The 27303-nt window shown below is 40.5% G+C and overlaps 1 protein-coding gene across 6 annotated transcripts in view; it reads right to left on the bottom strand.

The window, feature by feature from the left end:
* Nucleotides 1-27303, bottom strand: part of ARHGAP26 (Rho GTPase activating protein 26) — a 474596-nt gene that overhangs the window by 272202 nt on the left and 175091 nt on the right. For all 6 annotated transcript variants that reach the window (XM_061423834.1, XM_061423837.1, XM_061423836.1 and 3 more), the window contains one exon: nt 20487-20565. In XM_061423834.1, the coding sequence (XP_061279818.1) occupies nt 20487-20565 (79 nt within the window). The remainder of the gene's footprint in view (nt 1-20486; nt 20566-27303) is intronic.

The raw sequence follows: 27303 nt of genomic DNA, 5'->3' as shown, positions 1-27303 counted from the left end.
AGGATACTGGGTAAAAGGTACTCTGGAATTCTTTGCACTATTTCTGTGACATTTTTATAATTCTGAAACAATTTCAAAATGAAAAGAAAAAAAGCGAATACATCCACACACATACACATACAAAAGTATCAGTTTGGTTCAGTCTCTCAGTCGTGTCCAACTCTTTGCAACCCCATGAACTGCAGCACACCAGGCCTCCCAGTCCATCACCAACTGACAGAGTCCACCCAAATCCATGTCCATTGAGTTGGTGATGCCATCCAACCATCTCCTCCTCTGTTGTCCCCTTCTCCTCCTGCCCTCAATCTTTCCCAGCATCAGGGTCTTTTCAAATGAAGCCTCTGATAAATTCTTGACTTGTAAAAACATCATCTTGTAGATGGAGGAAACAAAATAGGGAACTCTTAATTTGGCCTTAATTCTAACTCAAATGAACAACTAACTGGTGACAGAAACCTTCAGATTTACAGTCTCACCTATGACAACCTCTGCAGAGGAGGTCAGGCAGTAGTTAACCTAGAACAGAAAATGGAGGATTTTCCAGAAAATATGAAATTATGTGTGTTGTTGTTGCTATTGTTCAGTCCCTAAGTTGTATCTAACTCTTTGTGACCCCATGGACTGCAGCACACCAGGCTTCCCTGTCCTTCAGTATCTCCCTGAGTTTGCTCAAACTCATGCCCATTGAGTTGGTGATGCTATCCAACCACCTCATCTTCTGTCATCCCCTTCTCTCCTTGCCCTTGATCTTTCCCAGCATCTGGGTCTTTTCCAATGAGTCAGCTCTTCGCATCAGGTAGCCAAAGTATTGGAGCTTCAGCTTCAGCATCAGTCCTTCCAATGAATATTCACAATTGATTTCTTTCAGAACTGACTAGTTTGATATCCTTGCTATCCAAGGGACTTTCAAGAGTCTTCTCCAGCACCACAGTTTGAAAGCATCAATTCTTCCATGCTCAGCCTTCTTTATGGTTCAGCTCTCACATCCATACATGACTACTGGAAAAACCACAGCTTTGACTATCCAGACCTTTGTCAGCAAAGTGATGTCTCTTCTTTTTAATATGCTGTCTAGGTTTGTCATAGCTTTCCTTCTAAGGAGCAAGTGTCTTTTAATTTCATGGCTGCAGTTACCAAGTGAAGTGATTCTGGAGCCCAAGAAAATAAAATCTGTCACTGCTTCCACTTTTCTGCCTTCTATTTGCCATGAAGTGATGGGACCGGATGCCATGATCTTCGTTTTTTTAATGCTGAGTTTATAGCATGAATCATGAGCTAGACACTGCTCTATGTACTTTACATACATTATTATATAAAAATAAGAGAAATATGTATGGCTGAGAAACATGAGAAGAGACTTTCAATTTCATTAGTAACTTGAGAAATGCAAATGGAACAATTTTCTACCATCAGACTGACACACACATGCATATACACACCTCTGTGTGTACTCATACTATGCAGTACTTGCAAAAGTGTGGAAAAACTGGGTATCCTCACAAGGCACTAGATGAAGTAAAGCTAATACTTTTCTGTGGAGAGAGCAACATGCCAAAACTCGTTACAATATTAAATGTGCACGTACCATTCAACTGGTGATTCCATTTGGTATGCATCCTAGAAAAAATGCTCAACTAGGTAGATGGTAAAGTACCGAATGAGGATTTCATGACATCATTGTTTATAATCAAAAGTTGAAAACAAACCAAATGTCAAAGACTGTCTACTAATCCACAGTAAGTCTATACTAACTCAAAAATCCTACAAAACATAAGAGTTTATTTCTAGATTTACAAGTACAGGAATAAATACCCAGAGAAAATTCCAGAGAGACACACACCATATGTTTAACTCCAGAGAGGGGTTTCTCCCTTCCAATATATCTAGGGATAGAAGGTTCCACAACCCAAGTAACTAATGCCAATGACAAAGGAAGAGTGAGAAACGACTGAAAGAATAAATGTGACTCACAGGGACAGTCTCTATTATTACTTTTACTTAATAACAAAATTAGTACATGCTGATTCTGAAAAATTCAAACCATTAAGAAATCCTTCTCACAACCAATCCCATATCCCTGCCCAAGGTTAAGCTAAAATAATAAAGACAAAAATAATGGCAGGAGCATAAAGGGGGACATGTTAGAACAGGGGCTCAAGTCTAGAAAGGCAGTGATGTGAAGATGAAGTTGACAGTGATCTGAGGCTTGCAGAAAACGCTAAAGACAATCTAACGGGCCTTTATGTTCTACGTAGACCCCAAAAGTGAACAAAGAAGTGAGAATGTTTAAACAGTGGGTCTGCACAAGTCTATAAAGGTAGGTGAGAAATCACCAGGAAACTACATAAATTTAGAACAAGTCACACCAAACCAACACTATCTTTTTTCCTCGGTTCATTCATCTGATTATTTGACAAGTGGATACTGAACTCTTACTCTGTGTCAGACACTATGTATAAAAGATAAAAAAAAAAAAACCTTTTGAAAAAGTGAAAATGGTCATGTCCTCTGGAAGATGGCAATCTGAGCAAGAGGACTGATATTAATCAAACAATCACATTAACTGATGTACAACTAAAAGCTGAGACAGGGGCCTGGAAGTCAGAAAGAAAGTCTCTCAAAACATCTTTGCAAGAAATGGACTAATGGGGGGAAAAAAGAGAGCATACAAGGGTCCATGAACTTCACCAGCAAGGGGAAAAAGAAAACCTTTATTTACCTTAGCCTCTAACTGAAATTTAGCATTTTCTTGAAATATGACTGTGGGCAAGCACCACATTAGTAGTATCTGTGACTTTGTCACCAATAGAAATCACAAATATTTCCATATATTATTACTGACATTGCAGGTAACTTGAAATATTATTTATAGGAGTTATCTTGTACCTTATTATTTACAGTGGTAATAAAGAAGCATATATTTTATCACAAATGGTTTTAATATTTTCATAACTATTTTTCTATATTTTTCCTTTGTAAGTCATATATTTTATATGTTTAAAAACAGTACTCTGGGTGATGGCAAGATGGCGGAGGAGTAGGACGGGGAGAACACTTTCTCCCCCACAAATTCATCAAAAGAGCATTTAAACGTCGAGTAAATTCCACAAAACAACTTCTGAATGCCGGCAGAGGACATCAGGCACCCAGAAAAGCAACCCAACTCTTCGAAAAGAGGTAGGAAAAAATATTAAAGACAAAAAAAAGAGACAAAAGAGGGAGGGACGGAGTTCCGTCCCGGGAAGGGAATCTTAAAAAGAGAGAAGTTTCCAAACACCAGGAAACCTTCTCACTGCCGAATCTGTGCCGAGCTTTGGAAGCACAGAGGGCAACATAACAGGGAGAAAAAATAAATAAACAATTAAAACTCGCAGATTGTGAGCCCTACGGTAACTCCCCCAGCGGAGAAGCAGCGCAGACGCCTGCATCCACCATTAGCAAGCGGGGGCTGGGCAGGGAGGCGCGGCGCGGGCTGCATCGCTGAGAGTAAGAATCTGGCCTGAATACCCTGAGCGCTATCTGAGCGAAATAATTTGGGCTAGCAAACCAGACTGTGGGATATCTACCACGCGAAAAGGCAGCCCTAACCTAAGACCGCCAGGCCCGCGCATGGAACAAAGGACTGAACAGAGATAGCCGGCTGCAGACCCGGTGACAGGCAGCCAGAGCCAGAAGGGGGCAATCGCAGCCCCAGAGAGACATTATCTATAAAACTGTAAGCAGGCTTCTTTGCTAACTAAAACTTCTTGGGGGTCTGGACGGTCAACATCTGCCTGAGAAGGTGCGCCGGTTTTACACCCAGATAACCGAGTGGCGGGGAGGCGATAAGTCGCAGCATTGGCGCTCGCCAAACACCTCATCACCTGAGCTGCTCGGACCTGGGAAGAGCACAAAACGCAGGCCCAACTGAGTCTGCGCTCTGAGGACTACCCGAGTGCCTGAACCTGAGCGGCTTAGACCTGGGAGGTGCGTGCAACCCAGGGCCGGCCGCGGATTGTTCCCCGCGGAACAACCTACAGCCCGAGCAGTGTGGGCAGGGTGGCTACAGGCACCGTGAGCGAGGGCAGACCCAGGGTGGCTAAGGCACTGCGAGCCCACGCCAGTGTTATTTGTTTGCAGCATTCCTCCCTCCCTCCCCACAGCGCAACTGAACAAGTAAGCCTTAAAAAAAAAAAAAAAAGTGTCCTCCACTATCCCCTTTTGTCAGGGCGGAAACCAGATACTGAAGAGACTAGCAAACAGAAGAAGATATAACAGAGGGAAACGCCTTGGAAGCTACAGGCAATAGACCAAAACCCTGTGGTTACTACGGACTACATAGGAAGGGGCCTATAGATCTTGAGAAATATAAGTCTGACCAAGGAACTAGCCAAAAATGAACTGAACCTACAACACCCACAACAACACCAAGAAAGTCCTAGATATATTTTTACAATCATTCTTTCTTTTTTTTTTTAATTAAAAAAAAATTTTAAGTCCTCTATTGTTCCTTTAATTTTCACTTTTATAACCTATTACTTTGCAAAAAAAAAAAAAAAGACCCTATTTTTTAATTCTTCAGCAAACTTCATATATATATATTTTATAATTTTTGACCTTTTTTTTTTTTTTTCTTCTTTTCTTTAACATTGTATTTTTGAAATTCCAAACTCTACTCTAGATTTTTAATTTTCGCTTTTTGGTATTTGTTATCAATTTTGTACCTATAGTTTTTTTTAATATAATTTCTGTGACTTCTTGTTTTCTTCTTCTCTGTTTCTTTCTCTTCTTCTTTTATATAACATTGTATATCTGAATGATATCAATTTTGTACCTGTATTTTCTTTATAATTTTTGTGACATTGTTTGTTTTTGTTTGTTTTCTCTCTTTATTTTTCTTCTTCTTTTTTTTTTTAACATTTTAATTTTGAAATTCCAAACTCTACTCTAGATTTTTAATTTTTGCTTTTTGGTATTAGTTATCAATTTTGTACCTGTACTTTCTTTATAATTTTCGCGACCTTGTTTGTTTTTGTTTGTTCGTTTTTTCTCTCTTTCTTTTCCTTCTTCTTTTCTTTAACATCGTATTTTTGAAATTCCAAACTCTACTCTAGATTTTTAATTTTTGCTTTTATGTATTTGTTACCAATTTTGTACCTTTAAGAACCCAATCTTCAGGACCCATTTTTCACTAGGGAGACAGATTACTGGCTTGACTGCTCTCTCTCCCTTTGGACTCTCCTTTTTCTCCACCAGGTCGCCTGTGTCTCCTCCCTAACCCCTCTCTACTCTACCCAACTCTGTGAATTTCTGTGTGTTCCAGACGGTGGAGAACACTTAGGGAACTGATTACTGGCTGGATCTGTCTCCCTCCTTTTCATTCCCCCTTTTATCCTTCTGGCCACCTCTGTCACCTTCCTCCTTCTTCTCTTCTCTGTATAACTCCATGAACATCTCTGAGTGGTCCAGTTGTGGAGTGCACATAAGGAAGTGACTACTGGCTAGCCCACTCTCTCCATTATTGATTCACCTCATCTCATTTGGGTCACCTCTAACTCCCTCCTCCCTCTTCTCTTCTCCATGTAACCCTGTGAACCTCTCTGAGTGACCCTCACTGTAGAGAAACTTTTCATCTTTAATGTAGATGTTTTATCAACGGTGCTGTATAGAAGGAGAAGTTTTGAAACTACTGTAAAAATAAGACCGATAACCGGAAGCAGGAGACTTAAGTCCAAACCCTGACTCCAGGGAACTCCTGACTCCAAGGAACATTAATTGACAGGAGCTCATCAAATGCCTCCATACCGACACTGAAACCAAGCACCACACAAGGGCCAATAAGTTCCAGGGCAAGACATACCAAGCAAATTCTCCAGCAACAAAGGAACACAGCCCTGAGCTTCAAGATACAGGCTGCCCAAAGTCACCCCAAAACTATAGACATCTCATAACTCATTACTGGACATTTCATTGCACTTCAGAGAGAAGAAATACAGCTCCACCCACCAGAACACTGACACAAGCTTCCCTAACCAGGAAACCTTGACAAGCCACCTGTACAAACCAACACACAGTGAGGAAACGCCACAATAAAGAGAATTCCACAAACTGCCAGAATACAGAAAGGACACCCCAAACTCAGCAATTTAAACAAGATGAAGAGACAGAGGAATACTCAGCAGATAAAGGAACAGGATAAATGCCCACCAAACCAAACAACAGAGGAAGAGATAGGGAATCTACCTGATAAAGAATTCCAAATAATGATAGTGAAATTGATCCAAAATCTTGAAACTAAAATGGAATCACAGATAAATAGCCTGGAGACAAGGATTGAGAAGATGCAAGAAAGGTTTAACAAGGACCTAGAAGAAATAAAAAAGAGTCAATATATAATGAATAATGCAATAAATGAAGTTAAAACACTCTGGAGGCAACAAATAGTAGAACAACAGAGGCAGAAGATAGGATTAGTGAATTAGAAGATAGAATGGTAGAAATAAATGAATCAGAGAGGATAAAAGAAAAACGAATTAAAAGAAATGAGGACAATCTCAGAGACCTCCAGGACAATATTAAATGCTACAACATTCGAATCATAGGGGTTCCAGAAGAAGAAGACAAAAAGAAAGACCATGAGAAAATACTTGAGGAGATAATAGTGGAAAACTTCCCTAAAATGGGGAAGGAAATAATCACCCAAGTCCAAGAAACCCAGAGAGTCCCAAACAGGATAAACCCAAGGAGAAACACCCCAAGACACATATTAATCAAATTAACAAAGATCAAACACAAAGAACAAATATTAAAAGCAGCAAGGGAAAAACAACAAATAACACACAAGGGAATTCCCATAAGGATAACAGCTGATCTTTCAATAGAAACTCTTCAAGCCAGGAGGGAATGGCAAGACATACTTAAAATGATGAAAGAAAATAACCTACAGCCCAGATTATTGTACCCAGCAAGGATCTCATTCAAGTATGAAGGAGAAATCAAAAGCTTTTCAGACAAGCAAAAGCTGAGAGAATTCTGCACCACCAAACCAGCTCTCCAACAAATACTAAAGGATATTCTCTAGACAGGAAACACAAAAACGGTGTATAAACTCGAACCCAAAACAATAAAGTAAATGGCAACGGGATCATACTTATCAGTAATTACCTTAAATGTAAATGGGTTAAATGCCCCAACCAAAAGACAAAGACTGGCTGAATGGATACAAAAACAAGACCCCTACATATGTTGTCTACAAGAGACCCACCTCAAAACAGGGGACACATACAGACTGAAAGTGAAGGGCTGGAAAAAGATTTTCCATGCAAATAGGGACCAAAAGAAAGCAGAAGTAGCAATACTCGTATCAGATAAAATAGACTTTAAAACAAAGGCTGTGAAAAGAGACAAAGAAGGTCACTACATAATGATCAAAGGATCAATCCAAGAAGAAGATATAACAATTATAAATATATATGCACCCAACACAGGAGCACCACAGTACGTAAGACAAATGCTAACAAGTATGAAAGGAGAAATTAACAATAACACAATAATAGTGGGAGACTTTAATACCCCACTCACACCTATGGATAGATCAACTAAACAGAAAATTAACAAGGAAACACAAACTTTAAATGATACAATAGGCCAGTTAGACCTAATTGATATCTATAGGACATTTCATCCCAAAACAATGAATTTCACCTTTTTCTCAAGCGCACATGGAATGTTCTCCAGGATAGATCACATCCTGGGCCATAAAGCCAGCCTTGGTAAATTCAAAAAAATAGAAATCATCCCAAGCATTTTTTCTGACCACAGTGCAGTAAGATTAGATCTCAATTACAGGAGAAAAACTATTAAAAATTCCAACATATGGAGGCTGAACAACACGCTGCTGAATAACCAACAAATCACAGAAGAAATCACAAAAGAAATCAAAATTTGCATAGAAACGATTGAAAATGAAAATACAACAACCCAAAACCTGTGGGACACAGTAAAAGCAGTCCTAAGGGGAAAGTTCATAGCAATACAGGCACACCTCAAGAAACAAGAAAAAAGTCAAATAAATAACCTAACTCTACACCTAAAGCAACTAGAAAAGGAAGAAATGAAGAACCCCAGGGTTAGTAGAAGGAAAGAAATCTTAAAAATTAGAGCAGAAATAAATGCAAAAGAAAGAAAAGAGACCATAGCAAAAATCAACAAAGCCAAAAGCTGGTTCTTTGAAAGGATAAATAAAATTGACAAACCATTAGCCAGACTCATCAAGAAACAAGGGGAGAAAAATCAAATCAACAAAATTAGAAACGAAAATGGAGAGATCACAACAGACAACACAGAAATACAAAGGATCATAAGAGACTACTATCAACAATTATATGCCAATAAAATGGACAACGTGGAAGAAATGGACAAATTCTTAGAAAAGTACAACTTTCCAAAACTCAACCAGGAAGAAATAGAAAATCTTAACAGACCCATCACAAGCATGGAAATTGAAACTGTAATCAAAAATCTTCCAGCAAACAAAAGCCCCGGTCCAGACGGCTTCACAGCTGAATTCTACCAAAAATTTAGAGAAGAGCTGACACCTATCCTGCTCAAACTCTTCCAAAAAATTGCAGAGGAAGGTAAACTTCCAAACTCATTCTATGAGGCCACCATCACCCTAATACCAAAACCTGACAAAGATGCCACAAAAAAAGAAAACTACAGGCCAGTATCACTGATGAACATAGATGCAAAAATCCTTAACAAAATTCTAGCAATCAGAATCCAACAACACATTAAAAAGATCATACACCATGATCAAGTGGGCTTTATCCCAGGGATGCAAGGATTCTTCAATATCCGCAAATCAATCAATGTAATACACCACATTAACAAATTGAAAAATAAAAACCATATGATTATCTCAATAGACGCAGAGAAAGCCTTTGACAAAATTCAACATCCATTTATGATAAAAACTCTCCAGAAAGCAGGAATAGAAGGAACATACCTCAACATAATAAAAGCTATATATGACAAACCCACAGCAAACATTACCCTCAATGGTGAAAAATTGAAAGCATTTCCCCTAAAGTCAGGAACAAGACAAGGGTGCCCACTTTCACCATTACTATTCAACACAGTCTTGGAAGTTTTGGCCACAGCAATCAGAGCAGAAAAAGAAATAAAAGGAATCCAAATTGGAAAAGAAGAAGTAAAACTCTCACTATTTGCAGATGACATGATCCTCTACATAGAAAACCCTAAAGACTCCACCAGAAAATTACTAGAACTAATCAATGACTATAGTAAAGTTGCAGGATATAAAATCAACACACAGAAATCCCTTGCATTCCTATACACTAATAATGAGAAAACAGAAAGAGAAATTAAGGAAACAATTCCATTCACCATTGCAATGGAAAGAATAAAATACTTAGGAATATATCTACCTAAAGAAACTAAAGACCTATATATAGAAAACTATAAAACACTGGTGAAAGAAATCAAAGAGGACACTAATAGAAGGAGAAATATACCATGTTCATGGATTGGAAGAATCAATATAGTGAAAATGAGTATACTACCCAAAGCAATTTATAGATTCAACGCAATCCCTATCAAGCTACCAACAGTATTCTTCACAGAGCTAGAACAAATAATTTCACAATTTCACAATTTGTATGGAAAAACAAAAAACCTCAAATAGCCAAAGCGATCTTGAGAAAGAAGAATGGAACTGGAGGAATCAACCTACCTGACTTCAGGCTCTACTACAAAGCCACAGTTATCAAGACAGTATGGTACTGGCACAAAGACAGAAATATAGATCAATGGAATAAAATAGAAAGCCCAGAGATAAATCCACGCACATATGGACACCTTATCTTTGACAAAGGAGGCAAGAATATACAATGGATTAAAGACAATCTCTTTAACAAGTGGTGCTGGGAAAACTGGTCAACCACTTGTAAAAGAATGAAACTAGAACACTTTCTAACACCATACACAAAAATAAACTCAAAATGGATTAAAGATCTAAACGTAAGACCAGAAACTATAAAACTCCTAGAGGAGAACATAGGCAAAACACTCTCTGACATACATCACAGCAGGATCCTCTATGACCCACCTCCCAGAATATTGGAAATAAAAGCAAAAATAAACAAATGGGACCTGATTAACCTTAAAAGCTTCTGCACATCAAAGGAAACTATTTGCAAGGTGAAAAGACAGCCTTCAGAATGGGAGAAAATAATAGCAAATGAAGCAACTGACAAACAACTAATCTCAAAAATATACAAGCAACTCCTACAGCTCAACTCCAGAAAAATAAATGACCCAATCAAAAAATGGGCCAAAGAACTAAATAGACATTTCTCCAAAGAAGACATACAGATGGCTAACAAACATATGAAAAGATGCTCAACATCAGTCATTATCAGATAAATGCAAATCAAAACCACTATGAGGTACCATTTCACACCAGTCAGAATGGCTGCGATCCAAAAGTCTACAAATAATAAATGCTGGAGAGGGTGTGGAGAAAAGGGAACCCTCTTACACTGTTGGTGGGAATGCAAACTAGTATAGCCACTATGGAAAACAGTGTGGAGATTCCTTAAAAAACTGGAACTAGAACTGCCTTATGATCCAGCAATCCCACTGCTGGGCATACACACTGAGGAAACCAGCATTGAAAGAGACACGTGTACCCCAATGTTCACTGCAGCACTGTTTATAATAGCCAGGACATGGAAGCAACCTAGATGTCCATCAGCAGATGAATGGATAAGAAAGCAGTGGTACATATACACAATGGAGTATTACTCAGCCATTAAAAAGAATACATTTGAATCAGTTCTAATGAGGTGGATGAAACTGGAGCCTATTATACAGAGTGAAGTAAGCCAGAAGGAAAAACATAAATACAGTATACTAACGCATATATATGGAATTTAGAAAGATGGTAACAATAACCCGATGTACGAGACAACAAAAGAGACACTGATGTATAGAACAGTCTTATGGACTCTGTGGGAGAGGGAGAGGGTGGGAAGATTTGGGAGAATGATATTGAAACATGTAAAGTATCATGTAAGAAACGAGTTGCCAGTCCAGGTTCGATACACGATACTGGATGCTTGGGGCTAGTGCACTGGGACGACCCAGAGGGATGGTATGGGGAGGGAGGAGGGAGGAGGGTTCAGGATGGGGAACACATGTATACCTGTGGCAGATTCATTTTGATATTTGGCAAAACTAATACAATTATGTAAAGTTTAAAAATAAAAAAAAAATAAAATAAAAACAGTACTCTAAGAAAGATGTGGTAATATATACAATGGAATACTACTCAGTGATAAAAAAGAATGAAATTGGGTTATTTGTAGAGATGTGAATGGACCTAGAGTCTGTCATACAGAGTGAAGCAAATTAGAAAGAGAAAAATCATATATTAACACATATACATGGGATTTTAAAAAATGGTATGGACACACCTATTTGCAGGAAAGGAATAGAGACACAGATGTAGACAATGTGAATGTGTGGGCATGGAGGTGGGGGGTGGGGTGGGAGGAATCAGGAGACTGGGATTGACATGTGTGCACTACCATGTATAAAACAGCTAGCTAGTGGAAATCTGCTGTACATTACAGGGAGCTCAGCTCGGTGCTCTGCAGTGATCTAGACAGGCAGGACTGGGGGGAAGATGGAAAGAAGGAGGCCTAAGAGGGAGGAGGTGGTGGTTTAGTCGCTAAGTCGTGTCCAACTCTTGGGAGCCCGTGGACTGTAGCCTGCCAGGCTCCTCTGTCCATGGGATTCTCCAGGTAAGAATACTGGACTGGAATGGGTGAATTTAACTCAGATGACCATTATATCTACTACTGTGGGCAAGAATCCCTTAGAAGAAATGGAGCAGCCATCATAGTCAACAAAGAGTCTGAAATGTAGTACTTGGATGCAATCTCAAAAATGACACACTGATCTCTGTTCGTTTCCAAGGCAAACTATTCAATATTGCGGTAATCCAAGTGTATACCCCAACCAGTAAGGCTGAAGAAGCTGAAGTTGAACGGTTCTATGAAGACCTACAAGACCTTTTAGAACTAACACCAAAAAAAGATGTTCTTTTCATCATAGGGGACTGGAATGCAAAAGTAGGAAGTCAAGAAACATCTGGAGTAACAGGCAAATTTGGCCTTGGGAGTACAGAATGAAGCAGGGCAAAGGCTAACAGAGGTTTGCCAAAAGAATGCACTGGTCATAGCAAATACACTCTTCCAACAACACAAGAGAAGACTCTACATGTGGACATCACCAGATAGTCAATACCGAAATCAGATTGATTATATTCTTTGCAGCCAAAGGCAAAAACAAGATCAGGAGCTGACTGTGGCTCAGACCATGAACTCCTTATTGCCAAATTCAGACTTAAATTGAAGAAAGTAGGGAAAACCACTAGACCATTCAGGTATGACCTAAATCATCATGATCATACATACAGTGGAAGTAAGAAATAGATTTAAGGGATTAAAACTGATAGACAGAGTGCCTGATGACCTATGGACGGAGGTTCGTGATACTGTCCAGGAGATGGGGAGCAAGACCATCCCCAAGAAAAAGAAATGCAAAAAAAGCAAAATGCCTGTCTGAGGAGGCTTACAAATAGCTGTGAAAAGAAGAGAAGTGAAAAGCAAAGGAGAAAAGGAAAGATATACCCATCTGAATGCAAAATTACAAAGAATAGCAAGGAGAGATAAGAAAGCCAAAGAAATAGAGGAAAACAACAGAATGGGAAAGACTAGAGATCTCTTCAAGAAAATTAGAGATACCAAGGGAACATCTCATGCAAAGATGGGCTCAATAAAGGACAGAAATGGTATGGACCTAACAGAAGCAGAAGACATTAAGAAGACATGGAAAGAATACACAGAAGAACTGTACAAAAAAGATCTTCATGACCCAGATAATCACGATGGTATGATCACTCACCTAGAGCCAGACATTCTGGAATGCGAAGTCAAGTGAGCCTTAGGAAGCCTCACTACGAAGAAAGCTAGTGGAGGTGATGGAATTCCAGTTGAGCTATTTCAAATCCTAAATGATGATGCTGTGAAAGTGCTGCACTCAATATGCCAGCAAATTTGGAAAACTCAGCAGTGGCCACAGGACTGGAAAAGGTCAGTTTTCATTCCAATCCCAAAGAAAGGCAATGCCAAAGAATGTTCAAACCACCGCACAATTGCATTCATCTCACACGCTAGTAAAGTAATGCTCAAAATTCTCCAAGCCAGGCTTCACAATATGGGAACTGTGAACTTCCAGATGTTCAAGCTGGTTTTAGAAAAGGCAGAGGAACCAGAGATCAAATTGCTAACATCTGTTGGATTATTGAAAAAGTGAGAGAGTTCCAGAAAAACATCTATTTCTGCTTTATTGACTATGCCACAGCCTTTGATAGTGTGGGTCACCACAAACTGGAAAATTCTTAGAGATGGGAATACCAGTCTACCTGACCTGCTTCTTGAGAAATCTGTATACAGGTCAGGAAGCAACAGTTGGAACTGGACATGGAACAACAAAGTGGTTCCAAATCGGGAAAGGAGTACATCAAGGCTGTATATTGTCACCCTGCTTATTTAACTAACATGCAGAGTACATCATGAGAAACGCTGGGCTGGAGGAAGCACAAGCTGGAATCAAGATTGCCAGGAGAAATATCAATAACCTCAGGTATACAGATGATACCACCCTTATGGAAGAAAGCGAAGAAGAACTAAAGAATCTCTTGATGAAAATGAAAGAGGAGAGTGAAAAAGCTGGCTTAAAACTCAACATTCAGAAAACTAAGATCATGGGATCTGGTCCCATCACTTCATGGCAAATAGATGAGGAAACAGTGGAAACAGTGACAGACTTTATTTTCTTGGACTCCAAAATAACTGCAGATGGGGACTGCAGCCATGAAATTAAAAGACGCTTGCTCCTTAGAAGAAAATCTATGACCAACTTAGCATATTAAAAAGCAGAGAAATTACTTTGCCAACAAAGGTCCATCTAGTCAAGGCTATGGTTTTTCCAGTGGTCATGTATGGATGTGAGAGTTGGACTATAAAGAAACTGAGTGCCAAAGAATTGATGCTTTTGAACTGTGGTGTTGGAGAAAACTTTTGAGAATCCCTTGGACTGCAAGGAGATCCAACCAGTCCATCCTAAAGGAAATAAGTCCTGAATATTAATTGGAAGGACTGATGCTGAAGCTGAAACTCCAACACTTTGGCCACCTGATACAAAGAACTGACTCATTTGAGAAGACCCTGATGCTGAGTCAGATTGAAGGTGGGAGGAGAGGGGGACGACAGAGGATGAGTCGTTGGATGGCATCACCGACTCAATGGACATGGGTTTGGGTGGACTCTGGGAGTTGGTGATGGACAGGGAGGCCTGGCGTGCTGCAGTCTATGGGGTAACAAAGAGTTGGACAGGACTGAGGAACTGAAGTGAACAACAGACAGCTATAGTGATACACTTTGTTGTATAACATAAAACAACTATACCCCAATTGAAAAAAAAATAAAAATATTACTCTGAGAAAGGATCTAAAGGCTTTACCTGATTGCCAAATGTCTTCCTGGCACAAAAAAGATTAACTGGTCCCTCAGCTAAATTCTGTTGCAAGTAAGTAGATATGTATCTAAATGAAGGATACAATCAAGGAATTAAAAATCTACCCACACAGTCTCAAGTAATGGAAGCAGTATGGTTTGTAAAGAAAAGGGGGTTTATCCTCAACTCCTCTCCTTAGTTTTGACTCCAGTTTTTCAACAAGTATTTACAGAGTACTTATACTGGGCCAGCTGCTGTGCTAGGCAATGGCGAAACTGCAGCAAAAAAGTGAAATTTCTATTAATATGGGCCTTCCTCATATTGGTATCCTCATTTCTCATCAAGATAATTGGTGGACAATGTACACATGTTTGCTAAACGCTGAAAGAAGAATCTTTAAGACCTGAGTAAGCACCACCAGTCTGTTATTAAATTGTAAGGTTCAAACCAAAAATCTTCTGGCTATCAAAATTTCCATTTCTTAGAACAGTTTCATCAGCTCTTCATCATAAAACAATTTAACTGATCTCTTCTTTTCTCCCAACTCACAGCTCAGGCGCCTCAATTAAATATCCTATGATTTTCATAAGAAATTGTTCTTCTAAAGGACATCTAACCAAAGAGAACAAGGAAAGACATGACGAGTACTACAATTCTTTTAAGACTTGGGCACCCTGATGATAGAATATACACTATTATAAATTCTACCTATATAAAAACACTGATATGATTCAAAGATGAGGCTGACAACCAGCTTCTTAACTCAGTAAGACAAAAAGAAACAAAAACAAGTAACATGGAGGTTTAATCCAGTTTCCTAGCAGCTTGGGGCCAAGTGGGGGGCTGAGGTGGGGAAATGGAAAGTAAATTAGGAACCTCACTTTCAGACGATTTATCAGTTCACACTATGTGATGTTACAAAGAAAGCCTTCACAAAATGGACAGAAGTATTCTTCCACACCACCCTTCTACTCATAAAGAAGTGAGACCTGCATCATTACACAGGAGCTCAGCAATTCCACTCCTCACCTTCTTAACCATCCATACTCCTTTGATCACTTATTTTATTAAGAAAAGAAAATGTAAGTTTCAGCAGTAGAATAATGAGCTGAGCTGAGCATACAGCTGGGATTACAAACTGCCAGGCCTGGGCCACATCATAGCAAATAAGGCTAAACATTACTGCATGCTCCTCCAACTCATAGCCTGAGAGTGCAGACTGACTGCTAAATGAAATCACATTTTCCATACTAGTGAAAACAGTTCCTGCCCTGCACTTTGGTAAGCCTGGCCAGGGTGACTAAATAAACTCTGTGTTCAAATGAGCTGAGTAATTTAGAAAAGGAGCTACAAAGAGAATCCAAGTGTCTGGATATCTGTCCCTCCTCTCCAAAAAGATAATGGTATGAATTAACATTTAATGAGCACTTCACCACATAGAGGCCTTATCTAAGCACTTCACATAAATGTTGATCCTTATAAAATAATCTTATAGGACGATACTATTAATATCTCCACCTTGTAGGTAAAGAAACATGCTCAGAGAGACCAGGTCATTTCCTAGTGTGAGAGAGCTATTTGTGGTGAATAGGGATTTAAAGCCTGGCTGCCCGAGCCCACATTTTTAACCACCATGACATTCTGCCTCCGATTATGAGATCTCATCTGAATGGTCATCAATCTCACTTTTGCCTTTAAAACACAGCTCACTCTTTCAGATACTGGGTACAGAACATAAGATTCAAAGCAATTGCTGCTTCCTATGAGTTCCTGAAGAATTCAGGGGCTGGAACTTGGGCTTAGCAGAAATAGGCAAGAGGACAGACCGTTCAGTCTCAAAGTCCACAAGGACTAAAATAGAACATTTCTTTAACATGGAGGTCGGCAGGAGGAAGCCATGCTGACTTGTCCACTTACTAGACAAGTGGTTTTTCCTTAGTCCCTGATACTTTTTCCTTCTTCCGCAGCAGCAGCCCCAACAGAGGAGCTCCATTTAAAAGGGAGGGTAGACGCCATTCAACTACACGCTTGTGCTTAGTTGGCTTAGTCACAGTCATGTCCAGCTCTTTGTGACCCTTTGGACTGTAGCCCACCAGGCCCTTCTGTCCATGAAATTTTTTCTGGCAAGAACACTGGAGTGGGTTGCCATTTCCTTCTCCAATGCATGAAAATGAAAAGTGAAAGGAAAGTCGCTCAGTCGTGTCCAACTCTCAGTGACCCCATGGACTGCAGCCCACCAGGCTCCTCCGTCCATGGGATTTTCCATGCAAGAGTACTGGAGTGGGGTGCCATTGCCTTCTCCAATAATGCTCATTACTGAAACACAACTCTAATTTCTTTCTCCATTATATATCCGTCAATAAGATAAAGACATTCAACGTTTCTTTAGACTAGCATGTTACTGGTTGTTAAAAGCTATAATTTATTTAACAATAAGCTAAAACATTGTTAAAAAAAATAAAATTGACTTGGAGTTCATAAAGGGTTTTTTCCCAACCAAAAAAGGTGTTACTGAATGATGAAAGAAATAAAAGATGGAAACCAAGATTACCAACCCCTTCAATTAAAAAAAAAAAACCAACACTGAGTAATCAATTATAGAATGGAGCTCTAAGTATAAAAACAAAAGATAGGTGCTGCCATTAACATCTCCCTGAAGTAAAGGAAATATTTGAAGATCAGCTAGAGAAAAAGGTTTCTGCTCCCTTACCAAAGCCAAAATTCCCAAGGGGACAGACCTAACTGTTAGGGAGATGGTGATTAAAGCAGATCTGCTAATTGTCTACTGGGTATATAGCTCCTGTAATGCTCCCCTGAGGCTCTCAGCAATGGGAGACAAAATTAGGCCTAATATTCCTGCCAATTACACTGTCATCACATGCTTGCCTTTATGTGTCTCTTCAGGAAACTTAAAAGCACACAGAGGTGTGGTTTTCAACGCAGGCTATATGTTACTGAGAGGAAATAAATTTATATTACATTTGGAAAACAATTATTTTGTGCTTAAGCTTGTTTTACTATGCACATTTTGGAGCAAGGAGATGTGTCTCTCAGAGGCACACTTTCCCTGCAGAGGTCAGATGTTAACCTACGGGGAAACTAAGGTGGTTTATAAGAAAACCAAGTATGTGCAGACAGAGAACAAACACCAAAGGGTGGGAGAGGGAGGCGGGGAGACTTAAAGTGCAGTGTGTGAAGCAATTTAAGAACTCCAGCTTATTGGAGGGAACACACACATATCTACCCACCCCAAAGTGGGCTTTTCGTTCATACAAAGAATAGTATGCCCCAACAGGATTTTTCTTTCTGGGTATTTCCTGCCCTATGAGTTAAGAATCATTTAAGAAAGTCACAGAAATCAATGAAAAAATTAACAGGATTCTTAGAAGGAATTTGACATTTTATCTCTATTAAAAATGAAAACCAAAGACATTTAGGGCTAGATACAGGTTCCAATGCTAGCTCTGCACTGTGGTGGAAACTGTTAACCACCCCACAGTTTCTGTTCTTCCCCCTTGAAGTGGTAAGATCCCCTGGGCACTGCAGCCATGGCTGCCTATGCTCAGCCTACTTTTCTCATGCTCCTTTGTAGATGAATGTGGCCATATAATTATTTAGGGGGCTGTGGAAGTGGGGTATGCATCTTCCGGATCCCAGATGCTCTCATTTCCATTATCTGGCTGAAAAATGGAAGTGAATGGAACATGGAAAGCCATGGATTGAGGATGGCACTGATACCGATCAGGATTCATAGCCTTTCCCAATCAATAGAAACTGAGTAAAGGCCAGACAAGAAATTCACGCAAGGTTTTATGGGCCCCAGGGCAGCTAGCAGGGGAATGAGAACAAGTAACAGCTTCCCTTACTTGCTCCCTGAGGAGGTGGGAGATGGCTCCTTATATGCAGTGAGGGTAGAGGTGTGTTGAGGGATTGGGCTGGAGGGGTGGCTTAGGTGGTTCTCTCACCCCTTAGGTGGTAGTGTGTGCAGGGGGCATGTGCAGTACCCTGCTTTTGCTCCCAAATCCCTGCTTTTGCTAGTTGTTCTTCAAAAGTGGCAGTCAGGTCTTCTGGTCCGTTTGTATCTTTTGCCCAGAATCTGCCCCAACTAAGCCAGCACTCAGTTATTTTTAGTCCCTTATAGTTTCTTTGTATTCTGTTGTTGGAGGACAGGTTTGTCCAGGTGCAAGCATTGCAGGAAAAGGTCCCAGGTTCCAGTCTGTCTCAGCAAAATGACCCTGTTAGGTATAGACTGCTCACTTCTGAGCTCCATGAGAGAAATAAACTTCTATTTTATTTAAGCTTTTGTACTTTGAAGTCTCTTTGTTATAGCAACCTAGCCTGTGCCCTACTAATAATAGCCACTTACTATCTATACAACTTGGGGTAAGTTATTTAACCTCTTCTAAGCCTCAGTTTCCTCATCTGTGAAACAGAATCATAACATTTAGTTTGTTAGGTACTAAGATGTTAAGAGATGCCATGTGTCAAATCTGTGCCTTACAGACACACACACACAAAAGCTCAATTAATGGTAGGTGATAACAGCAGAGATGAAGACTACTTAGGAAAGGCTGCTTTGAAAAGCCTGTGACATCAATCACCTACTGTGCTCCCAAAGCCCTGAAGGTAGAAATGTGTATCTGCTTTTGAGAGAGCTATCAAAAGTTATCAGTAACAGAGTATTCAGGGAAAATCAGGGGTATCCTGTATTTCATTTAGTCCAGGAGAAGAACTAAGATATGTTTATTTAATTAACTAGGTTTAGCAAACTGCACCTAAATCTTTCAACAGTTTTTTAAATCTTGCTCTGTATTATTAAATGTGATACAAATACTAGTTATTTGTCTATACTTAGTTGACTATAATGAGTTCCATGTTTGGACACAAAATATCTCAGTAGAAAATGACATTAATCAATACAGATCACCTAACCAGAGCAAGCTGAGAAAGAGACACACAACTGAACTGGAATCATCTGTATTGCACACCCCGTGTGATGCACAGCTCTACAGTCAATGCACGCTATGCCTGCCTCATGTCCCTTACACACATTTCCCTTTTTTGACAGTGCCTTTGTATGTGATAATTATTGGCCCAGTTATTGGCCCTCTGACAGTGTGGATTCTTTTTATCTTTTACTGGTGGGACATGGTCAGACTGTACTCTTAACGACTTCTGTAACCTTGAGATTTGCTGAGTACTGGAGCTGAGATCCTTGGCCCCAAGTTAAGATGACTACTCTGACTCTAGGGACTTCCCCAAGGTTCTTCCGTGGGTTTTACATGTCACAAGATGCAGGAAAACCACAAGATTACATCACCTAGCAGAGACAAGCACCTCTGAAACAGGAGGATAGATCACATTTTAGGCTTAACTCCTTTCGTGGATCATGGTAATCTCATCAGTTACAGTGGGATGTGAACCAGGTATAGCAATGGGAAGCTGAACCAGAGGGTGATGACAAGATTCTGCATCAATTGCATACACTTTTATCATCATTTAATCTATTAAAATGGATCTGAAGTAATGCTCTGGACTGCACTTTGTGGCAGTATCGATGAGTATTCTGTAAGTCAAACTGACGGTGCCTCCCTCTAAGAGTCCTCTGGGCATTACAACTGCCTTGGTGAAGGGGGGTCTCTGGTCTGATGGGGCGTCATGCAGGACCCATACCTTAGACTGAGAGGCCAAAGCTTCAGAACTGCATCCACACAAAAGCAATATCAATATCCAGGAACATTAGTCCAGGAATAAAAAAGATAAAAATAAAAAGCCCCTCTGGTACACTGATCTCGAGAGCCCAAGGTTTTATTTAGAGCAAAAGCAAAAACTGCTGCACTAAGGAAGCAAAACAACTCGAGACCTTTATTCTTGCTCTACTTCCCTGAATTGTTACTTACAGGTTCCCTGCCATCCATGGCTTCCATCCAGAGCCTTCGGTCCTCTTCAGACAATGCCTGCATGGTGATAACCCCGGGCCTACGGAGAAACAAGGACATGTAAACCAGTGCCACAGATGAAGGTGTGTCTTAAAGAAACACCCATGGAACCAAGGGAAAGGCTACTAGGGTTAATGGCGTGCAGAGAGACAGGTGCCCCTCAGCTCTTCAGAGCCACCTTCCAGCCTCAGAAAGCAAAGCCATCACCCCAAATCCCTCTCAGTAAGCCCACTTCCCTCAGGAAGGTGGCAGGAAACACCACCAGGACTCTACATACAGGACTCTACATACAGCTAAGTACACAGAGGAGTCAAGTGATTCCCTTCAGCCTTGTTTATTCTTTGAGATCATATTCGTTCCTGTCTCCCAAAATGCTACCAGAGTGTTTGACTCCAAGTAGGGGTACAATAAACATGTACTAAAGTGAAGATAGGGCCTCCCTGGTGGCTTAGTGGTAATAAATCTACCTGCCAATGCAGGAGACTTGGGTTCGATCCCTGGGTCAGGAAGATTCCCTGGAGAATGGAATTCTTGCCTGGGAAAGTCCATGGACAGAAGAGCCTGGCGGGCTACAGTCCATGGGTTTGCAAAAGAGTTGGACACGATTTAGCGACTAACCAACATCAAAAACTGAAGAGAATTATTGGACTCAATAAAAAGAGATGGAACATCCAAGTGGAGGGATCCTGGTCTAATATCTAATGGGCATTATACTTATGACTATATTAAATGTACACACTAGTTTCAAATGAATCTTTAGCACAGCAGGAACTAAATGCATTCTTTATGTGCATTAGCTCTTTTCACTCTCTCCCTGAAATATTCTTGCTCTTTCAAACTGAGCAAAGACCCTCCAGAAAGCATGCACATGATATCGAATAATGTTTGTTGTGTACCCCTAACAGATGTCACACAAGAGGGGTGCACCACAAAAAGGAACTTGGGAGAAAGGATTACAAGCTCTCTAGGCTCATTAAGACAGGAATTCTTGACTTAGGGTCCAAGGATGGGCCCCAAAGAGTCTATGAGCCACCCTCCCTCCTCCAAATGTTTGTGCCTTTTTTTTGGACAAATAATTCAAACTGCCTATCAGACTATGAAAGGACACTGCAACCCATAAAAAGTTAAGAATTAATGACTCAAATCCTCATCTTTAAAGTTTGAGAAAGCCTAAAAGGAAGGCAGAGATCCACTGAGCAAGAATTAAGTCTGCAGCACCGCTCAGGATCACAGAAGGTACAGTGGACACACACACGAACTCCATGATGCCTTGCACAGCACAAGTCTGGGTCCACAAACACCTAAGCCTATTTATTCAATCCACTTATAGTCGCTGTTCTAGCTGCTCCTGGCTTATTTCCACAGTTTCAATGAACATGCTAGGTCTACTTATATTGAACATATTTTAAACATCACATTTGTTTTCATTCATCCTTCCTCAACATCTCCAAAGAAAAAAAGTTTTCAAAGCATGGAAGCATGGTGGCTGAGAGGTAAAGAATCTGCCTACAAATGCAGGAGACATGGGTTGGATCTCTGGTCCGGGAAGATCACATACGTTGTGCAGCAACTGAGTCCACGCACCACAACTACTGAGCCTGTGCTCTAGAACAGTGAGCTGCCACTGCCGAGCGCACATACAACAACTACTGAAGCCTGCGTGCCTAGAGACTATGCTCAGTAACAAGAGAAGCCACCACGATGAGAAGCCCAGGCATTGCAACTAGAGAGTAGCCCCTACTCTCTGCAAACAGAGAAAAGCCCACACAGCAATGAAGACCTACTACACACCAAAAAAAAAAAAAAAACATATCTAGGGGAGGCTGGGAATGAGGGGCACTGGGGAGGGAGTGTTAGTGTGGGAGGCGGTGAACGAGAGGGTTGGGGCACGGAGAGGAAAAAAGACCAGGCGGGAGTAGCAGGAGAGGCGGGGTGTGTGCAAGTGGCTGGGGGTAAGCAGGTGGATGACAGGCAGGCGATGGGACAGAAGCTATTCCCAAGTGGGCAGTCACTCTTTGGTGGGTCACACTGGGTGCTAGTACCTAGACCCAGTGACTCAAAAGGCACAGTGATTTACTGCACCGGCCAGGGAACTCCTTCGTCTTCTCCCACCATTGTCAGCCCATCTAGTGTGCCTGACCTGCTGCGTATCTGCAGACTGCTGGCAGCTGCGGCCCTGTGGCTGGGGCTTGGTGGACTGATTCTACTCTTTCAGTTTAAAGCCACATACAAAGCTTTAATAGCTTTGAGATGAAAAGTCTACGAAGCTGCAGTCCGCTGTGGAACTCTCCAGTCCCTGAGCCTGAAACTCTTTTTTGAGTGTTGCTGTCAGTGTTGTTGTGCCTGGACATCAGGCATCCCCTTGGCATAGAGGTACCCAGCCCGGCCCTGCCTCACTGAACTTGCACTTCTGTGCTGTGCCTGAGAACTTGAATTTTAACCATCTTCTCGGGTGATCCTGAGGCACCTCTTCCCACACAGACAGCCCATTTTTCCTTCATGTTCTCCCCACACTGGAGAGCAAAGACACTCTACTCTCCACACTGGGGAAAAGCTACTCTCTACACACCAAAGTATCTCAGTTCATTTCCTGCTAGGTGTTCATCAGCAAACAGTGAAACCACAATAGCTTCCTAGCAGACCAAGATCTCAGGGACCTTGCAGATGTCACATCAACTTCATGGCAAACAGTGTGAAATTTCCACCCAGAGTCACAAAGAGGAAGTTCAAACAAACTCAGACGCTATTAAGGGTGGGCCACTTGGCATTAGTAACCAGGAAAGTCAACAGGATTTGTTTTTATTTCACGAAGAAATATCAAAAGATAAATTCTTTTCCACGTGTGATTTTGTTCTTTTTTTTGGAGGGATGGGGTGACATAAAGCTGAATAGATTTAACACACTTGATACTAATCCTATCACCCCAAGTTCAGAAAACTTTCTCTCAGCCTCATGTATGTTAACATCTGGATCACAGTATTATACTATCCTTTCTAGCCATCTAGAAAACACTCACTTGGCTTCAAGTTTTCTTTTCCCTTATTACAATTTAAACCACTATTACACAAATCTCTTATGTCTGTAATTCCTAGAACCAAGGTAAATGGGTCAACTTTATTTTGGAATCAAGTAGTCACTTCCTTTCCATATTCTATGCCCCTGCTAGCCACCATCCCTCAAAACAAAAGAAACTGAGCAAAACTCTCAATGACCCTACACATTCCATGCCAGTCCCGATAAGACAGTACACTTTCATTCAGGTATCAATTTAGTTCATGTGTGAAATGCATCTGGCTTTTCATAACAAAAGTGGAAAGATAAAGAGGGAAAGAGACAGAGGACTCATGAGGTAGGAGTGTGGAATGAGGGAAGGAAAATATGACACAATAAAAGGAAAATGGAGTAAATGATCAGAGGTCTTTTCAGCTCTGCAAATAACTGTGGTCCTCAGATACAGAGAACAAACTAGCAGGTACCAGAGGGGAGATGAGTGAGAGGAGGGACAAAATAGGTGAAGGGAATTAAGACATACAAGTGGCCAAATAAGTTGTAGGGATGTTATGTACGGCACAAGAAATATAGTCAATATTTTATAATAACTTTGTATGGTGTGTAGTCTATAAAAAAATCACTGTGTTGTACACCTGAAACAAAATTAATATTTTAAGTCAATTATACATCAATTAAAAAAATAACTGTGACCCCCATCAAACAATAATAAAACTACAATAATAATAACCCAACTCTGTGTGCCAGATAGTGTGTTAAGCACTATATAGTAATTAATTCATTTCATCTTCACAACTACATCATGAGGGAGGGATATTCTCATTATCCCATTTAGCAGATGAGAAAACCAAGGCACAAATAGGTTAAGTACTTTGTCCCCAGTTACAGAGCCAGGAACCAAACCACACAGTCTAATGCTTTGCCCTCAAGAACAAAGCTATGGGAAACATGGAGGTACTGCAGCCGCCAGAAAGCTTCTGTTGGCCATCAGAAGGGACGAGACCCTCCTGCAAGGCCTTAGTGAGCTCCTGCCTAGGGTTAAATGAGGTCGAATGATTAAGAGCTCTGTGAAACCTAAAGTGCTTTATAAAGATGAGGGCTCAGAACACCACTCTAGGCAAACAGTCAGTTCAAAAACAGGAATCCAATGACGACCAGTGTGACTGTGGTTTACATTCTATAGCAGTGGGTGTCCACATTTTTTTTTGCCTAAAAATATCCAAGAGATGGAAAGGCAATGAGCTTTGCATTTTGCAGAAGAACACAAAAAGCACTAATCATAAAAAATAAGGATAAATTTGGACTTCGCCAAAATAAAAGAACGTCCAGTTGTCAAAAGATACTAAGAGAGTAAAAGATACTACTGGGGGAGTAAGAGAAGGTGTCTGTAATTTTTATCTCCAATGAGACAAACATCCAGAATATGCAAAGAATGTCAACAAATAAGAAAAAAAAGAACTAACAACCCAATTAATAAAATGGATGAAAGACCTTCATAAAACAGGACACACAAAGGGCCACAAACATAAGAAACAGAAGGGAACGTGATGGCACATCAGGGAAATGCAGTTAAGACCACAGTGAAATAAACACCCTTCTGAATGGAAAGCATTCAAAAGACCACCAATAACAAGTACTGGCAAGAATGCAGTACTTGGAACTCTCATCCACTGCTGATGGGAGAGCAAAGTGATAAAACCACTTTGGAAATATCTATTAAAATTAAACCTATGCCTTATGATCTAGCAGTTCTTCCTCTAGTTATATACCCAAGAGAAATGAGCACATATCTACCAAAAAACACATTTGAGAATACTCAGGTTTATTCACAAAAGCCAGGTTTTGCAACAAGAAGACAAATATTCATTCACAAGACAATAAGCTGTTGTATATTTAAAATAATGGAACACCACAAGCAATAAAAAAGACCAACTACTGTTACATGCAACAACATGAATAAATCTCATAGAAATAATAATGAGGGAAAGAAGCTAGATGCAAAAGACTACCGACAGTGGGATTTCATTTATACAATGTTCAAATTCTTGAAAAGTCCTGTGCTGGGAGAAACCAGAACAGTGATTTTGTCTTAGAGAAGAAGTATGGGCAGTGATTGGGAAGGTGCCCAAGAAAACCTGCCAGAGTGACAGAAGTGTTCTGTAACTTGACCTAGGTGGTCACACAGGTATGTGGGAGGATGTGTCTGTGTGTGCACAGTCATTAAGATATAGACTTAAGATTTATGCATTTTATTCTGATTATAACTCAATAAAAAAAATGTTTTTAAATACCAAAGATATACCACTTGTCAACTAACCTTACTTGCCATTCTGACTTTAGTGCTTGCTAGCAGACAAGTAATTGAATGACTCTATGTTATTCTTTAAAAAACAGACAATAAGAGTACCTAGCTCATGTGGTGGTCGTGAAGGCTAAGTGAACTATGTATAAGGCATTTCAAAATGTCAGACACAACGTAAGTGGTCCAAAAAGTAGTTGTTATCACAGGAGCAAATGAGCAGCAGGTCAGTGGAGGGAACAGATGACAAGTGTTGGGTAGTGTCCAAATTATGGGAGGAGAAGGGCAGATTAAAAAGGGAAAGAAAGAGTCACAGGTGCTTCTGATACACATGATCCCCACCCCCCCAAACACTGTCACATACCACTGAAAAATCACACCTCTACCACAGCCAAGGGCTGACATACAGGCTCTGAGATCATGGCCATTTCCTTCTTCCTCCTGAGTAAAAGTGGCCTACTTCCCCCTTTTGGACTTAATGTCTGATCAATGATAAGGGGTCTTCAGCAAATCCTAGAAAACCTGACAGAGTGTTCCCACTACCCACCAGAGGACAGAACAAATGATTTATAATCCTTTCTAGAGTTCAATCCTAAAATTCTACTTCAAATACAGTACCTCCTGTTCACTCTGAACAAGTCCTTGGTTGGTGCTCTATCTGGATCCTCTTAAGACGCATGAATAAGGATGTGCAATTTTCTAAGCACTTTGCCTCTCACACTACTGGGGCGATGCAGAAAATAGTTATTCACCTATCAAAAGGCAAACTGCTACCCACCACCTTATCTCCTTTCAACTCTGGTCTCCACAAAGGGTCCACGTAAAGTAATACATCATTTATTCGCACATCCAGGAACCTGGGACCACTCATGTCAGGTCACAGCTTTCTGATTCCAGGGTTGCTGGACAGCCTTCCTACTCTAATCTTATTCCTGAATCTGAGTCAACAACGGTGATCTCAGTGGCTTGGCAATTCACCCACTTCCTACTGGACCAGGAGATGCTATTACTAACTCACTCCACCCCACTGAAACACACTCAGAATCTAACAGTACTTATCTTTCTACACTGACCTCCAAAGATCTAGGGCTTACTCATTCATAAGACTATAAATCTTCTGCTGTCAAGAGTTCATTCCCCAGGTTCTATCCACAGTACTGCACATATAAGGGTTAAACTCCGAGTAAAAGGACTGTGGCATCCACAGAAACACATGTTCTCACAGCCTGTGCACAAAACCTGCCTCACTGTGCCTAGATAGAAAGACAGAGGAAAACGATGAAGGTCTAGAGAAGAGGTTGCCAGTCACAGGTAAAGAGAGACACATGAGTGCCAAAGGAAGTGGTCTTTGCCTTTAAAGTGCTACTGGCAAAACTGATCCTTAACTGTTCCTTGGCAATTACAAGCATGCAAGGTTTCAGCAGATCTTCATGTTACCAAACATATGGCAGATCTTCAGTACACAAACTT

The sequence above is a fragment of the Bos javanicus genome, chromosome 7 (assembly GCF_032452875.1).
Source record: "Bos javanicus breed banteng chromosome 7, ARS-OSU_banteng_1.0, whole genome shotgun sequence".
In the NCBI taxonomy this organism is placed as follows: Eukaryota; Metazoa; Chordata; class Mammalia; order Artiodactyla; family Bovidae; genus Bos; species Bos javanicus.
This window is presented reverse-complemented; position numbering and strand designations above follow the sequence as displayed.